The sequence below is a fragment of the Ovis canadensis genome, chromosome 14, assembly GCF_042477335.2.
Source record: "Ovis canadensis isolate MfBH-ARS-UI-01 breed Bighorn chromosome 14, ARS-UI_OviCan_v2, whole genome shotgun sequence".
NCBI lineage: Eukaryota > Metazoa > Chordata > Mammalia > Artiodactyla > Bovidae > Ovis > Ovis canadensis.
Genome location: NC_091258.1, coordinates 62,628,029 through 62,644,720, shown reverse-complemented (window position 1 = coordinate 62,644,720; position 16,692 = coordinate 62,628,029). Strand labels below are relative to the sequence as shown.

General features: G+C 53.4%; 1 protein-coding gene across 11 annotated transcripts in view; it reads left to right on the top strand.

Moving 5' to 3' along the window:
* The window catches only part of C14H19orf47 (chromosome 14 C19orf47 homolog), a 20,910-nt gene extending 4,218 nt beyond the window's left edge, over positions 1-16,692 (top strand). For 3 of the 11 annotated variants that reach the window (XM_069549121.1, XM_069549122.1, XM_069549116.1), the window contains 9 exons: positions 1,310-1,361; positions 5,189-5,276; positions 5,378-5,492; positions 7,369-7,450; positions 10,516-10,653; positions 12,160-12,312; positions 13,626-13,696; positions 15,406-15,757; positions 16,420-16,692. In XM_069549121.1, coding sequence (XP_069405222.1) covers positions 1,343-1,361; positions 5,189-5,276; positions 5,378-5,492; positions 7,369-7,450; positions 10,516-10,653; positions 12,160-12,312; positions 13,626-13,696; positions 15,406-15,757; positions 16,420-16,517 — 1,116 coding nt within the window. In that variant the 5' untranslated portion in view covers positions 1,310-1,342 and the 3' untranslated portion in view covers positions 16,518-16,692. Of the gene's footprint in view, positions 1-1,309; positions 1,362-5,188; positions 5,277-5,377; positions 5,493-7,368; positions 7,451-10,515; positions 10,654-12,159; positions 12,313-13,625; positions 13,697-15,405; positions 15,987-16,419 lie in introns of those variants that run through there. The other 8 variants (XM_069549123.1, XM_069549124.1, XM_069549117.1 and 5 more) reach the window with 3 other exon arrangements.

The following is a 16,692-nucleotide window of genomic DNA, read 5'->3' as shown; positions in this document are numbered from 1 at the left end:
GTGGGTAGGAAGGGGCAGATGGTAGGTGATGGTCCACAGAAAGGGGCTGGACAGTGGGCCTTCTGCATCCTGTAGGTGATGGAGGGGTGGGGGACATGAGTCAGAACTGGGGGCTGGCATGAGTGCGGGGGAGCAGCGTAGGGGGAGAGGATGGCCAGGGAGGGGCAGTGTGGGACATGGGGGTTCCTGGAGTCAGTAGAGGCGGATCAGGTGAGGAAGTGATTTCTTTTAGTTCTGTTTCAGCACTGCTGTTCACGTGCAGGAGAAGGTCTCCATTGGTGCTCGTATGTCATGTGTCTTTCTGGCTCCCGCTGACCTTACCCAAGTAAAAACTGGCTTTGTGTTTCTGCCCTGGGGCCCGTCCTGAGTGGAGCCCCGCCTCTTTGTCCCTGGCTCTCTCACTCACCTCCTCGCTCCCTCTATGGTATGGTCCCTGCGGGCTCCTGGCTGCCCCGCGGACATGCCAGATGGGCTTCTGGCTCAGGGCCCTGAACTTGCTGTACCTTCTCCTGGAACACTCTTCCTCTCTAAAACTGCATGGCTCACTCCTCCACCTCCTTTGGTCTCTTAAATGTCACTTTGGAGAGCTCCTACTGGGGACTTCCCTGGCGGTCCAGTGGATAAGACTGTACTTCCACTGCTGGGGGCATGGGTTCGATCCCTGCTCCGGAAACTAAGATCTCGCGTGCTGCATGGTGGGGCCAGAAAGTTTTTTTAAGAAACAACAGCAACAAAAAGAGAGAGCCCTTCCCCGAGCACCTGTTTAGAATTGTACGCCCTCCCTTCCTGGGCCCTCCGCGTTTTCTCCATGACACTGAAGGCTTTCTGACACACGACACTGTCAGCTGGTTTGCTAATTGTTTTCTGTCCTTAACTGTGTCACCACGTAGAGGCCAGGCTCCGGGTTTTTGTTTACCTCTGTATTCCCGACCCCTAGAGCAGTACCTCACACCCAGGAGGTTTTCAGGAGAGAGTTTTTGAAAGAATGAATGGGTATTTATGGTTAAGGTCTTGGGCCAGGGAGGGTCTTTTATCTGTCTCTCTCTTTTCCAGCCAGAAACTTGGGAGGTGTGTGGGGACGGAGCTGTGGACATTTGCTGTCCCTGGGCCTGGTCCCAGGCAGGAGTGATCTCTGCAGTGACAGCTCTGCCCCAGGCTGACTTCCTGCCAGCTGTCCAGGCTATTCCTGGGCTGTGAGCCCCCAGCCCAGGAACTCTCTTCTGGCAGGCAGACAGACAGGCAGTAAGAGACAGACAGACACTTAGCCGGCAGTGGCTCATGAGTGCTCTCCCTTCGTCCTCTCTTTCAGGCTCCAGGGAGCGGCGTGAAGGCCCAGGAGACAATGGTCTCAGTGACTATGGGTGAGTCTTCTCTCAAGGGCCCTCTCTCCCCTCTCCCTCTTTTTGACGTGTGACCTTAATAGAGGGGGCCGGATGGGGGGGGGAGGGCCAGTCACTGGCAGGAACAGCTGTGCTCTGAGGAACCTGGAGGCAGGGCCAGGCCTGCTCAGGGCCGACTGCCTGCTTTCTGCTATCCTGGCCTCCTGACAACATACTATGGCCATAAAGAACTCGGGTTCTGGAGTCCAGCAGGTCACCCACGTGACCTCTTAGAGCCTTGATTTTCTCATCTGTAAAATGGAGATCGTAACATCCTGGGACGTTGCTTAAGTATTAAGGAGGTGATTGCATGTAAAGCCTTGAGCCTAGTTCTCAGCAAATGTTAGCTGTTACTATTCTCATGAGCTTTATCAACATTCTCTTTAAACTTTGTACTTGGGGATTGCCAAAACACAGAGATTATTAGCTAGTCACTTTTAAATTTTTGGACATTTGAATATACAGAGAAGTATGTAAAACAGATTTGTGTGATCATGAGAGCAATTAGAAAGCAAACATCTGAGTACATCCTTTTTGATTCCATTGGCAAAAAGCACAGAGTGGCTTCCCTGGTGGTCCAGTGGGTAAGACTGCGCTTTCAATAGAACATGGGTTGGATCCCTGGTCAGGGAACTAAGATTCCCACATGCTGCACAACATGGTCGAAATAATAAAACGCAGAAGCAGGCACAATCACTCTGTGCTGCTAGAAGGTGTTTATTGCCCTTGGGAGGCAGGCAGAAGTGGCTCCCTAGGGAATGGGAGGCTGGGGGAATGCTTCTAGAATGTTGGAAATGTTTTACTTCTTGATCTGGGTGCTGGTTACATGGGTGTGTTGGTTTATGAAAATCTATCGACTGGTGTGCACTTTTGTGAGTGTACCTTATAGTTCAGTAAGAAAGGTTTTAAAAAAACCTCCACCCATCTAACCATCCAGGTGGAGAACTAGAATATTGCCTACCCACCTCAAGGCTCCACCCGTCATACCACCTCCCTCCTTCAGATGGAAGCTACCACTATCTTCTCTTTGTGATCTTCTCTCCTTACCTTACTTTATCGTTGTACCACTAATGAAAACGTTCCTACAGACTTGCTTTTGAATTTACATGAAGGAAATCCCGCCATGCCCTGTGTTCTTTTGTATCTGGCTGCTGTTGCTCAGCACAATGCCGGAGAGTCATCTCTGGTGCTGTGTGTAGCTGTAGTTCTTTCCTTTTTTTAAAAAAATCTGTTACAATATTGCTTGTTTTAATGTTTTGTTTTTTTGGCCAGGAGGCATGTGGGAGCCTAGCTCCCTGACCAGGGGTCTGTCTTGCATCCCCTGCAGTGAACGTCTTAACCCCTGGCCTGCCAGGGAATTCCCCGCAGATCTTGCTTTACTCTGCTCCATCGTGTGGACTGGGTGAGCCATCGATCGTCGTTTCTTTGCCAGTGCTATGGTCAGTGGATACTGTTTCTGGATTGTGAGACTAGCTGCTAGGAATATTCTAGTGCCTGTCTTCTGGTGTGAACAGCAAGCCACCCGTTTGAGTCCCAGACACGCATTGTGGCCTGTATTATTATTTCTGAGACGGGGGTGCATCTTACAGCTGGTGCTTAGGACCATTTAACTGGCAGCAGGTTTTCCTCCTTCATAGAACACAAAATGATGATGACGCCGGACACGGGGTCTCTTGCAGCTCCTGAACTTTGCTTCAGGCAACTGACTGCCTCCAACCGTGTGGTGTTTCCTTTTCCCCTAATAACAGCTTAGTTGAGATACAGTTCACATTTCATACAACTCATTGGGTTTGTTTTTTTTTCTTTTTGGCTGCGCTGGGTCTTGTGGGTTTTCTCCCGTTGCTGCGAGTGGGGGCTGCTCGCTTGTTGCGGAGAACGGGCTCCAGGCCACGTGCTTTCAGTAGTTGCGGTTCGCAGGCTCTGGAGCTCAGGCTCAGTAGTTGTGGCCCACGGGCTTAGGTGCTCCATAGCATGTGGAATCTTCCCAGCCTAGGGATCGAATAGGTGTACCCTGCATTGACAGGCAGATTCTTAACCGCTGGGCCACCAGGGAAGTCCAGTGGTTTTTAAAATCTGTGTTTGTAGACTTGTGCGTCCATCGCCACAATCAATTTCAAAATATTTTCCTCACTTCCCCCAGTTCCCAAATACCCATTAGCAGTCACTCCCCCCTCCCCCCTGCTTTCCCAGCCCGGTCCCTGGTAGCTGCTATTCTATTTTCTGTCCCTATAGATCGCCATAGATTTACCTCTTCTGGACATTTCACATAAATGGAACTATTACGTGGTAGTTTTTGATATTTAGACAAAGCTGCCTGCTTTTGGCTAAAGGAACCCAGGCCCCCCCTCCCCCGCCCATGTCTTGACAGATGGAAAGTGCTTGTGCAAAGAAGAAAAAAGTCCATCCTTTCCTCGGGGCTGGTAGAAGTCCTGAGGCTGTGAGCACCTCGCTTGCTGCAGGCCTGGGGAGACTGGCCCGTGCTGGGTGGGCACCTGAGACCCCCGCTGCCCTCCACGCAGCGTCTCATCCAGACTGTGTCCCTCGCCCTGCTCTGAGCCTCAGTTGTCATATCAGCAAAATGGGCATAGTAACACCAAATTTCTCCTTTTTAAAAAAAATAGCATGGAGTTTGGGATGTACCATTATATACCATGAGAAAGACTTTAAAAGAAAATGTTGCTAATTAAATTGTGGCACACCATCAACTGTGAGGTAAATCCTAGTTTCCTAGATACTAAAATGTGAGAAAAAAAATTCTACTCGGAACCAGTGATCTGCTCTGATACCTGGCCTGAGTGGTCAGGGTCATTTTGAAGGTCACACCCAAGAGGCCAAGAAAGAACTTTGGAAACAGTGAAGTTGGGTGGATGGAGTCTGTCTGGTCTAGGCTCCACGTGTAGTGGGGACGTCATCGCCATCACCGTCACCATCACGGCTGCCATGGGGGAGGACGTCTTCTGGGCCTTGTGCCATTTCGAGCCCTTTCTGCATCCTTTCTCTTTAGTTTGCACGATGACCCAGGACGTCAGCGCTCTTACTACTAGAGTGTCTGCTCCCTGAGGGAAGGGACTCTGGGCCCTGCAGTATCCCCAGTGCCTAGAGCGGGACTCAGTGTGTGCCAACTGCTCAGTACATGCTTGTGGAATGTGTGACCCCAGAGGAGACCGAGCAGCAAGTGCTACCTTCCCCAGAGTCCTTTTTCTGGGAGATGGCAAAGCCAGGATTCCAACACACACTCCAAAGCCTGTGCTCATGACCTCCTTTCTGAGGCTGGGCTGCTCCTGTGTGTGTTGTAGTGGAGATGCTTGCTGACACCCAGAGGCCAGCTGTGCAAACCTTCTTTCCACCCACCTGTGGATCCTGTCACCCTCTGGGCCTGCACCTGTGATGGAGACCTGGGTGGAGAACCCAGAGTCCTGACTCCCCGCCGCCCCCAGTCATTGGCCAAGCCTGGGGGACAATGGCTGCTGGGGGTCATCATGCTCCAGGCAGGGCAAAGTTGTGAGGAGAAGGGCAGTCCAGGAGCACAGGGGCTTGGAGAGTCTGCTTCTTGTTAGCAGTGTGGCCTGGGGCCAGGCGTCCAGCCTCTCCCTGCCTCAGTTTCCTCGTCGGCCAAGTAGAGGTGTCAGTGCTGCTGAATTCACAGAGCTGGCAGGCTGGCTTAGTTCTGTCATCTACGTGGAGTGCTCAGGACCTGGCATTTGATAAGCATTTGATTTGTGGGAGCTGCTGCTGTTGTGGTTTTGCTGCTGCTGCTCTAAGGAGAATCATGTGAATAATAAGCCCTGTCTACACCTCCATGCTCCCAGCCACTTCCGAGTGGATCCAGTTCTTTAAGGAAGCCGGCATTCCTCCAGGACCTGCTGTCAATTACGCTGTGATGTTTGTGGATAATAGGTAAGGCTGCTGAGGGGACAGGGCTGACCCTGGGGAAAGAAGGGGAGTTAGGGAACAGGCCGGCCCACCCACCCCAACTCACTTGTCACCCTTCCCTGCAGAATCCAGAAGAGCATGCTGCTGGACCTCAACAAGGAGATCATGAACGAGCTGGGCGTGACCGTGGTGGGCGACATCATTGCCATCCTCAAGCATGCCAAGGTGGTGCACCGCCAGGTGGGCTCTCTGCTCGACGCCTCTGTTTCTGGGTTTAGGGTGAGATGGAGGGCTGGTGGTAGAACCAATCGGAGGCTTGGAAGCAAAGGTAGGCATACCTGGATTCCAAGGTTGGCTCCACTGCTTGCTGTGTGACACGGGGCACGTTGCCTAACTTCTCTGAACCGTACTTTCTCCGCTTGTAGAATACACACAGGCAAACCTGTTTCGTAGGGGATTGTAAGCATTAAGCTACATAAAGCCCTAGCACGGTGTACACAGCAGGGCCTTGTTAAGGGCTCTCTGTAAGTATTATTATTATTATTACTGTTAGTTTTTCCTTCCCTCATCATAGTTATTCTTACTGTGACTCTTCTGTCCCCAAAGTAGGAGCTTCCGAGGTGGGACACAGTTGGTGACTTGGCCAACGGCATGGTGGTTCCATTCTTGGGCTTTCTGTTGACAGTGACCTTGGACTAGTGGTTCACCTCCCCCAGTCACTGAAACAGGCCTTGCACTCACCCTTTCTGAATAGGGCCTCTGTGGCCGTCCACCAGAGAGTGTATGTGGCACCAGGTGCCGGGCCTGGAGTGAAGAGGTGCTTTAGCTGTGATCATTAGCACTTCCAGGCTCTTGCCGTGGCCCGCCAGTCCTTGTCTTCATCCTTTATACACGTTACCAGCTTATTGACTCCTTCCTCCCGTAAGGGAGGCTTGTTGCAGAGGCTGCACTCTCAAGCAGTCCACGTACCATGTGGTGGTCACTGGGATTTTTCTCATTAATTTTAGAGGCTTTCTGCATTCCAGGGCCAGGCTTTCATCTGCCCATCATCCTGGACAGGACCCTGCAGCAAGGGCTTTCTCAAGCCAGGGATGCTGTCTGAGCTATCCCAGAGGTCACAGAGCAAAATGTGTTCTTTTCTTTAAACTTTTAAATTTGAGACTGATTTTGGATTTGTAGAAAAGTTGCAACAGTAGGACACAAAGTTTCTATATTTCCTTCACCCAGCTTCCCCTAATGTTGACATGCTACATAGCCATGACGCATCTGTCAAAACTAAGAAAGAAACATTGCTATGCTGTTATTGGGCTTCCCAGGTGGCATAGTTGGTAAAGAATCCCCCCTGCCAGTGCAGGAGACGTGAGTTCGATCCCTGGGTCGGGAAGATCCCCTGGAGAAGGGAATGGCAACCCACTCCAGTATTCTTGCCTGGAGAATCCCAAGGACAGAGGAGCCTGGCAGGCTACAGTCCATGGGGTCGCAGAGACAGACGCGACTGAGCGCCAGCTTATGCACATGCTGTTAGTCACTAAGCTACAGACTCTGGGTTTCTTCCGGTTTCCACTAATGTCCTTTTTCTCCTCTGGGGTACCACATGGCATTTTCTCCATGTGTCTCCTTAGTCTCTTTCGATTTGGGCCAGAGTCCTGCTCTTCCCGAGTTTTAGATGACCTTAACAGTTTTGGAGAGTACTGCTCAGCTGTTCTGTAGCGTGTCCCTGTTTGGGTTTGTCTGGTGCTTTGTTATAAGTTGGGCTTCCCAGGTGGCGATGGTGGTAGAGAACCTGTCTGCCAATGCAGGAGACGAAAGAGACATGGATTCAGTCCCTGGGTCAGGAGGATCCCCTGGAGAAGGGCGTGGCAACTCACTCCAGTATTCTTGCCTGGAGAATTCCAATGAAATGAGGAGCCTGTGGGCTACAGTCCATAGGGTCACAAAGAGTCGGACATGACTGAAGCGACTTAAAACTTGCAAGTAGGAGTGCAATGTTTTGAAATCTCTTCTCTAACAGCCCAGGCTCTGATCTCCCCCAGTTTTGCTCTGATATCTGGGTCCCCTTTTCTTCCACCTCACATCCCGTCCCCATGGTAACCCCAGGCACCTGTTTTCTTTACAGGATATGTGCAAAGCTGCCACTGAGGCAGTGCCCTGCAGCCCCAGCCCCCTCCCAGGCGAGATTCGCCGAGGTGCTTCTAGCGGTGAGTCCTGTCTGTTCAGGCCTCTTGCCTCCGTTCCGACATTCTGTAGTGAAGGGGACACGCCTGGACTCTGCAGAGGTGGAAGCACAGCCATCTGGGGCTCTCTTGTCTCAGGAATAAATGGGGCAGAGAGTGACTGTGCATACGATCGATTTTCGTTCGTGCTCGTTCCATTCTGCAAAGCCACTGGGAGCACTGAGTCACTGACTCTGAGTCACTGCTCCCAGGGAAATGTGGGGTCAGGTTCCTGCAAGCTTCTGGTCACAACATCTTCATCATCTGACCAGTGTACAACCTTATTTTATGTGTGTTTCTGTTTTAAAAGACCTTATTTAATATATATTGTTGATTCACTGACAGTGAACTCACAGCCCACAGCACTAAAACTCATGCCTGAATGAAGCTTATCCAACGCACATATGTTTTCCATAAAGCACATCCCCGCCTTCTTGAACTTAGGACACTACCCAGCATCTTATCACCAAGCTTGGGGATCATTTTAAACAGCAGAATCACTAACAGAAACACAAAGTTGTGAAAATAACGCTGAGGAAACCGTAAATAGATGGTGCGGAGAAGGTGATGGCACCCCACTCCAGTACTCTTGCCTGGAAAATCCCGTGGGCTGAGAAGCCTGGTGGGCTGCAGTCCACGAGGTTGAGAAGAGTTGGACACGACTGAGCGACTTCACTTTCACATTTCACTTTCATGCACTAGAGAAGGAAATGGCAGCCCACTCCAGTGTTCTTGCCTGGAGAATCCCAGGGACGGGAGAGCCTGGTGGGCTGCCGTCTATGGGGTCGCACAGAGTCGGACACGACTAAAGCGACTTAGCAGCAGCAGCAGCAGCAGCACTATATAGACTTGTTTACTATGTGAGCTGTGGCAGGATAGCAGAGCGTTGCCTTGTTTGACCTCAGTTGGGAACGTGCATTAGGCAATTCAGGATTTTTGCCTCTCTGTGCCTGTCTATAAATGACCACAGAACCCCACAAGTATTGGTTTTGAGGTTGTGAATAAATTTGTAAATATGCCAGTTTATAAATACAGCATCTGAATGATAAGAATCAACTATATTTATACTTCTGATTTTTTAGCAGTGTGACACTTGAAAAATTTGACATACGTGCATACGTACATATTGATTAGCCTTTGCTGCTTAACAGGCTTCCCCCAAACAGATATAAACACACATTAAAAAAAAATTTTTGATTTCAAAGTAGTTGATTTCTTTTCAGAGTAAGAGGTCACCTTTTGCAAAATTTATTTTATTTTCAACACTTGCACATTTTAGTACTTCAAATCATACTTGTGCACTTACTGATAATGAGGAACTGATCTTCTGACCCAAGGTTTTTAAAAAATTTTTGTTGAAATATACTTGATTTACAGTGTTGTGTTAGTTTCAGGTGTGCAGCAAAGTAATTCATTTAAGTAACACACACAGGCACACACACACCCACCCACCCACCCTTAGTTCCCTGACAAGGGATCAAACCCATGACCCCTACAGTGGAAGCCACTCTTAACCACTGGACCGCTGGGAAAGTCCTGGTTTATGGAAATTGATGTTAAATGGACTGTGTAGCTTTGATGTATTTTTCTGTATACTGTAGTTATAGTTAAAAACAACCAAGCAATAGGAAATTATAATCTTGTGTTGAGGGTCATCATGAAGGATTTCAGGAGGCTTTGAGAGGTAGCACACTGCAGGAAGAGAGAGCTTTTGCGGGGGGGGGGGGGGGGGGGGAGGAGGTAGGACAAAGTAGCAAAGTCTGAAAGCCACTATGGGGGGTGTTCCTAGGCCTACTGAGCAAGGAGTGGTAGCATGAAGACCCCCCCTGCCCCGTCCCCTGCAGGGCTCCCCCAGGAGTTCAGGAAACCCACCCCCGAAGCTAGCAGCAACTGTTCCTGGCCCTCCTGTCTGCTCTCTGTAGCCCATCTTGCAACCTGGGACACCCCTTCTCCTTCTCCACAGGAGACCGGGTACCTGAGACTGCTCCCCACCTCCAAGGGAGGTCACCTCTTTTCTTGTCCCAGCCCAGCTGAAGGCACACCTACATTGCCCAGGGCCCCTGCTGGGTGACCCTGCTCCCTGAGTGCCCCCAATTTCCTCATCTTTAAAGTTCGTTTGCAGCAGAGCCTGTCTGCTAGGGGTGTTGGGAGGTTCGGTGACCCTGTTCATCTTTTCAGTAGATGTTTATTACTGAAGACCTGTGAAGTGCTGAGGACAGAGCAACAAACAGTATCTCCTCTTGAGGCTTGCAGTCTCTTGGACGAGTCTGCCAGTAGACAGATAAATGTACTTGAATGTCCAGCAGTAGTGGGCTTCCCTGGTGGCTCAGCCGGTAAAGAACCCACCTGCAATGCAGGAGTCACAGGAGACGTGGGTTCAATCCCTGGGAAGCCCTGGAGGAAGGGCAAGAAGATCCCCTGGAGGAGGAGATGGCTTCCCGCTCCAGTGTTCTTGCCTGGAGAAGCCCATGGACTGAGGAGCCTGGTGGGCTACAGTCCGTAGCATCGCATAGAGTCGGACACGACTGAAGTGACTGAGCATGCACGCGTATCCAGCAGTAATACGGACTATGAAGAAAAAGAATAGTGTAGGGTAGAAGTGGGAGTGGTTGAGGGGGCAGTCGGGAGTTTTCTCTGAGGAGGCTGAGTCTGAGAGGAGACCTGAATGAAGAGAGAGAGCAGACCCATTGGTACTGGGGGAGCTGTGAGCCAGCCAGACAGCAGATAGACAGATAGCAGGCACCCCAAGGTGTGTGCTTTCTGGAGGAGGAAGGTCCTGGAGGAAAGCAAGGCTGTGGGGGAGGGAGAGGGAAGGACTCAGCACAGGGCTGGGTGACCGGTGGATGAAGGGTGCTTGGAACCATCTGGTCTGGGTCTCAGGAAAGCCCCCCCTGGGCCAGGAGGGCTGGACTAGTCCCTGGAAGACAGGCCCTCCCCAGGCCTCCCTGTCTTGACAGTACAGCCCATTCAGTCCCAAGGTGGCCCTCCCTATCCTGCCCCCTTCCCGGGGCCCTGTCTCACTGGACTCTCCTCTTTCCTCTTCCTGCCAGCCGCCTCCCGAATGATCACCAACAGCCTGAACCGAGACTCCCCACCTGGCACTCCCCCCAGGCGGCCGGACACCAGCACCTCCAAGATCTCTGTCACCGTGTCCAACAAGATGGCAGCAAAGAGTGCCAAGGCTGCCGGTGAGGGGATGTGGGCAGGGGGTGGGAGGAGCTGGAGGCCGCTGCGGGTTGGCAGACGGCATCTGGGGGACGTGTTCTTGACGCTGCTGTGCAGGCCATGGGGTGTGCACAGTGTTCAGACTCGGTCAGGTCACGGCCTCTCTGGGGGCCTCGCCTTCCACGTCTGTCGAAGAGGGCTGGCGCTACCCTCCTCCGCGGACGGTTGGAAGCCCTTGAGATGGTGTCTGTGAGCATCGTGGGCCCGTTGTAGTTCTCACGCAGGGGCCAGTTCAGTCTGTGTAATTTTTATTTTATTGTGGTGAGAACACAACGTGAGATCTGCCTACTTCATGAAACTTTACGTGTGCAGAACAGTGTTGTTGACTGTGGGTGGTTCAGTCTTTTTTAACAGATGGTCACTGAGCCCCGCACTGGTGCCCGGCCCTGTGCTTGATGCCTGGGGTCAAAGGTAAAGAAGCTACCTTTCCTCTTAGCCACCAGAGGGATCCTTTAAAACTTTCCATCTGATCCTTTTCCACCCTTGTCTAGAACTCTCCAGGGCTTCCTATTGTTCCATTAGTAAAGTCATCTCCCACATGGCCTTGCTGGGCCCTGTGGATTCATGTCTTGCCTGCTGCCTCCATTCCCCTCCAGGGTCCTTCCCATCATGGGGCCTTTGCCCCAATATTCCCTTCTCCCAGGGCCCTCTTCCTGTGTAGACTCTTCTATGCTTGGCCGCTGCTCTTCCTGGTCTCAGCTTGTGAGCTGGGAGTGGGGCACGGCCTTTGGGCTTCCAAGCCCGCCTTCTGTCCGTCATACGCTTCTGCCTTTGTTGAGTCCACCCCCACAGCCCAGTGGTGTTGGCCCACATGGAAAGCAAGGCCCAGGATGGCGCCCAGCCCCGTCACGCCCCGTCCACCTCCATGACAGGTGCTCCCTTTGGGCCACATGTGTCTGGAAGCGCCTCCTCCTCCTCCTCCTCCTGATTGTTCAGTTTGTGGGACATGAGCGAGAAAGTTAAGATTCATTCCTAAAGTAGTGAAAAGATGCGGGGCCTGGGATGGATGGTTCCTTTCCCTTCAGCACAGTAGAGGAGATTCTGTTTATTTTTGTGAGTTGTAATTTACTTTTGCACAAGGCACACATTGTAAGTACATAGCTTGAATGATCTTTAACAAATGATCATACCTGTGAAGGCATTACCTCGATGGCCTGTCCACCACCCAGCAGTTTCCCATCTGAGAGTATTCTGGCTGGCCTGGGAGGCGAGCCTACTGGGGGGTGGGTCAGAGCCACAGAGAGCCCGGGAGGCCAGCCATAGCCTTCTGCAACCCCACTGGGCCCAGGCCCCTGACTTTCTTGGTGGATCAGTCAATGCCCATAGGGGAGGTTGGGAAGAGAAGGGATTCTGGTCATGGGAACGCATGGAGATAAAGGGCACGTGAGTGCCCTTTGCAGGGCGTCCAGCCCCCCACCCCGAGTGGACATTCCCTTTCAGAAGATGCTCACCACCACCCCCTCCCCTAGCAGCCCTGGCCCGCCGAGAGGAGGAGAGCCTGAGTGTTCCCACCAAGCGGCGCCGGGTCACCGCCGAGATGGAGGGGAAGTACATTATCAACATGCCCAAAGGCACTACCCCGCGGACCCGGAAGATCCTGGAGCAGCAACAGGCAGCAAAAGGTACTGGCCTGGGGAGGGGCAGAGACTGTGTTTCCCTTTTGCTGCGTCTTGCAGGGTTGGTCACGTTCTACAGGTGTTGGCCCAGAAGCAGGCTCTGATGGGGATCCAGGGGGCTTTGGACCCAGGGACAGCAATGGTGGCCATAGTAGAGAGGGGCACATCACCACCTCTGCCTTCTTGTCCTGCAGTTAGCATAGCAGGGATCCTCGGTGCCTCAGCGGGCGTCTCTCCCTCGGCGGATGGTGGCACGGATCCAGTGCTGGTCTGCCTGCTAAGTCAGTGACCGTGCCTGGCTGAGGACAGTGCCCCAAACAGTAGGAACCATCGTGGTGAGCCAGCGGGGTCAGGTTGAGATTCAGTCCAGAGCTAGAGTTTATCTGGCGGTATGAGGATGCTCTTCTTTAAGTGTTCCTTTTGTGCTCAGTTGTGTCTGACTCCTTGCGACCCCATGGACTGTGGCCCACCAGGCTCCTCTGTCCCTGAAATTTTCCAGGCAAGATACTGGAGCTGATTGCCATTTCCTTCTCCAGGGGATCTTCCTGACCCAGGAATCGAACCCTCGTGTCTTCTGTCTCCTGCATTGGCAGGTGGATTTTTAACTCCTGCTGAAGCCCTGCATTCTGTCAGAACATTGTGTATATTCTCACGGAAAAATATTCAGTGGATGCAGAGGCAGTGAAAACAAACTTGTATCCCACGTGTACTGCGAACCTTTCCAGACATGTCTGTGTGTTTACATGCATCTCAGCTTTTTTTTCTTTTTAAGCACAAATAGTCTCATCCTGCAGGTATTGTTGTATAAGGTTTTATTGAGCTCTTTTCACGTTAGTGCACATGGATCTGCTTCATTCTTCTTGATGGCTGTTCAGTGTTTCCATAATACTTCTGTATCGTAATCTAGTAAACATTCTTCTGTTGATGGCTCTTCAAACTGTTATTTAGGGAGGGTATTACCATTTATCCGATTCTCTTAGAGGCCCAAGGCCCCCAAAAGAGGGAAAGGAAGCAGTAGGGATTGAGAACTCTTCCTGCACATACACTTCTTGAATTGGTACCAAGAAGTGAGGAGAAGTGTCCATTTTAATTGATCCTCTCACATTTGACGACCAGAAGTGTGGGGGTTTAAGGTCAGTGTTAGCGGACAGCACAGACATAAAACCTGACTCCGTCCAGTGTGCGCCTGCTTGGACCAGAGCTTCCTGGGGTCTGGGCAGGCCGTGATGACCCCTCCCTGTCTGTTCAGTGCTCAGCCCGGCTTAGGCCTGCAGGGGCCACCCCCCAGGCATAGGCTAACAACCTCACTTCCCTCCCAGGTCTCCACAGGACATCTGTGTTTGACCGCCTCGGCGCTGAGACCAAGGCAGATACCACAACGGGGAATAAAGTGAGTGGGAAGTGGGGGAGCCCCTGGGGACTCTCAAAGCTTGGTCTTCCCTGAGTGTCATTCCTGGCGCTTCCTGCACACCCCTCACCCTGTCTCATGTACCTTTCAAGTCCGGCTCCCTGTCTGTCTGCTACCCCGATCTCTCTCCCGATTTATAGCCCCAGGGCTCTGGCGGACCCCTGGACAGTGTCCTGGGACCCCGCCCACCAGCATGTCCCCTAACTGGCCTCGAATCTTCCTCCAAAGCACGTCCTCCTCCTGTCTTGGGGGCTCCATCTGTCTCCTGTCTGCAGCCTCGTCCTGTTGGGATGGGCAGTGGCCTCCTAGCTGGTGTCTGTGCAGCTCCAGGGAAAGCCCTCCAGCCCCTCCCTCATAGCAACAGCGCCTACGACCCACAGGACAGGCCCCTTCTGCCCTCCTTGCCCACTGTAAACCCTTAGAGGCTTTTCACCAGCCCAGGAGGTAGCCTGATCTTCTTGCGTCCACTTGCGGTCCTGCAGGCTCCAGGCGTGGCATGTGGTTAGGAGATGCAGCCTGAGCCTGTTGCCTGGCATGAATCCTGCTCTGCCATTGCCTGGCTTCATGGCCTCGACCATTTCACCTCAGTTTCCTCCTCTGTATAGTCCCTGCCTCACAGGGTAGTCGTGAGGACTCATGAGGTATACATGTGTGGTGGGGTCTGTCTGGTGCCTGGTCGGCATCTTTTTTTTTTTCGGCCGCACTGAGCAGCACATGGAAGTTTCCCTACCAGGGCTTGAACCAACGCCCTCAGCAGTGGAAGCACAGTCTTAACTGCTGGACCGCCAGGGAAGTCCCTGGTGAGCATCTTGAAATGGCGCCTCAGATTCAGGCTGGTCAAGTTTGCCAGCTGCCTTTCCTTGCTTGCTCACCGGAGCTCACCCACTCTGGCTTTTTTCTCATTTCCTAAATCTTATCATGAGCGTGATTGTAATGCTCAGGATAACCTGGCTTAAAGATGGCGCCGTGGAAAGAGCTGGGCAAGTACCCCATAAATATGACTCTTCCTCATGCCTGGGGGACTTTGAGGGTGCACTTTACTCTGCTTAAACAGCAAAGCCTCAGAGAAAGTGTCCCTGAACTCAGCGAGGAGACGAGGCTTCGCTGTCCACAGCTCTCCACTGCCCCCGCCCCATGCCCACCCTCCCAAGCACACAGTGCTGTCATTACTGGAGAATTACTTGTGTGAGGTCCGATGCCGGCTCTGTCTTCCCTGCTGGACCGTAAGCCCCCTGTGAGTGGGGCAGGGGCCCGTCTTGGTCAGCACTGAGTCCCCAGCACTGCCCAATACAGGCCAGATATTGAGCTGGAACTCAGATTATTTGTGGAGTGATTGACCAAATTCGCCTCTTCTCTGTGGGTCCTCTGTAGACCTTAGCAGACAGTTTCTCCTTTCACCTCCCCTCTCCCTCCTGCTCTTTATTTGACTCACATCCACTCAGCTCTCAGGTCTCATCCTGGAGGTCCCTTCTCCAGGGTGCCTTCCCCTAACTTTGGCAGGGAGTGGTCTCCTCTGGGCTCCCCCGGTTCCCTGGACTTGCCCTTTCCTGGCTCTCACTGCTATCGAGTGTGTCAGCGAGGGGTGCGCTTCCCAAGTGCGAGCCCCACGAGGCCAGGCACGGATGAGGCAGCTCTGTGATTACAGGGCGAGTGGCTTGGTGGCTCACCTGTCCTGTCTGTGACCCCCACAGCCCACCGGAGTCTTCAGCCGCCTGGGGGCCACGCCCGAGACGGACGAGGATCTGGCTTGGGACAGCGACAACGACAGCAGCAGCAGCTCCGTCCTGCAGTACGCCGGGGTCCTGAAGAGGCTGGGCCGCGCCCCCGCCAAGGCCAGCCCGCAGCCTGCGCTGACTGTCAAGGCCAAGGCGACGAGCTCGGCGCCGGCCGCTGCCGCCCCCACGCTGCGGCGCCTGGCCCTCTCCTCGCGCCCGGCGCCCGAGAGGAAGCCGGAGGCCCTGTCCAAAGTCAGCATCATCCAGAGACTGGGCAAGCCCGCCCTCGTGCCTGAGGCTCAGGACAGCCAGGTCACCAGCACCAAGAGTAAGTCCTCAGCTGAGGTCAAGGTCACCATTAAGAGGACTCTGGTGGGGCCCCGGGGGAGCAGCTCCAGCGAGGGCCTGGGTGCCCAGATGGACCACGCGGGCACCGTGAGCGTATTCAAAAGACTGGGCCGGAGGACCTTCTAGCCCATGGGCGGGGCGCAGGCCCCTCTCCTGACTCCCGGCTCCATCAGTCTTCAGCGAGGGCACGTCACCCCTCCCTGCTGGCTTCCGGACGACTTGTCGCCCCCTCAGGTGTTCCCGCTGGCCTGAGCTTTCCGGGGAGCCACCTGGGTGTTCTGAATCTGAGAGGGTCACCGTGGCCTGGCCTTGCCGCTCTGGGGCTTCCCTTCCTTCCCGTCCTCTGCTCTTGCCTCTTGACTGTGGCCTTGGCAGGACCCCCTCTTTACCTCTCCCGATGCCAAGGACCCTTCTCCTCCCCTCCATGCCCTTTCTCTCTCCCAGCAGCATCTGCTGCCTCAAACCCGCATTCTGGGGCCTCCCTGTCCCCCAGAGAGGTTGCACCCGGAGGGGCTTCTGTGTCCCCCACCCTGGGACTTCCTTGCCCGCCTGCCTCTGCCCCACCCACTACTTTGCCCTCCCCCACTCTCTCCTGATCTTCACTCTGTTCATTTCTTTTCTGTTTTCTGTCCCCGTGGCAAGGCCCGACTGTCCGCTGCGTCCTGCCTGACCCTCCTGCACCTCCGGCCTCCCAGCGGCGCCCTCGTCGGCGGTGGCGTCGAGCCAGTAGAGACTGTTAGCCGCCCTCACTCCCAGGCTGGAGGGACCTCCCCAGACCCCGGGCTGTAGCCAGGGCACCCGCCCGGGCCTCTTTTCTCCCTGAAAGTCTGGCGGGCGGCGGGTAAGGGGCACGGAGGTGGGAAGCCAACACCGAGAGAAGAAAACAGCTATTTTAATATATTTTTGTGACTTTCA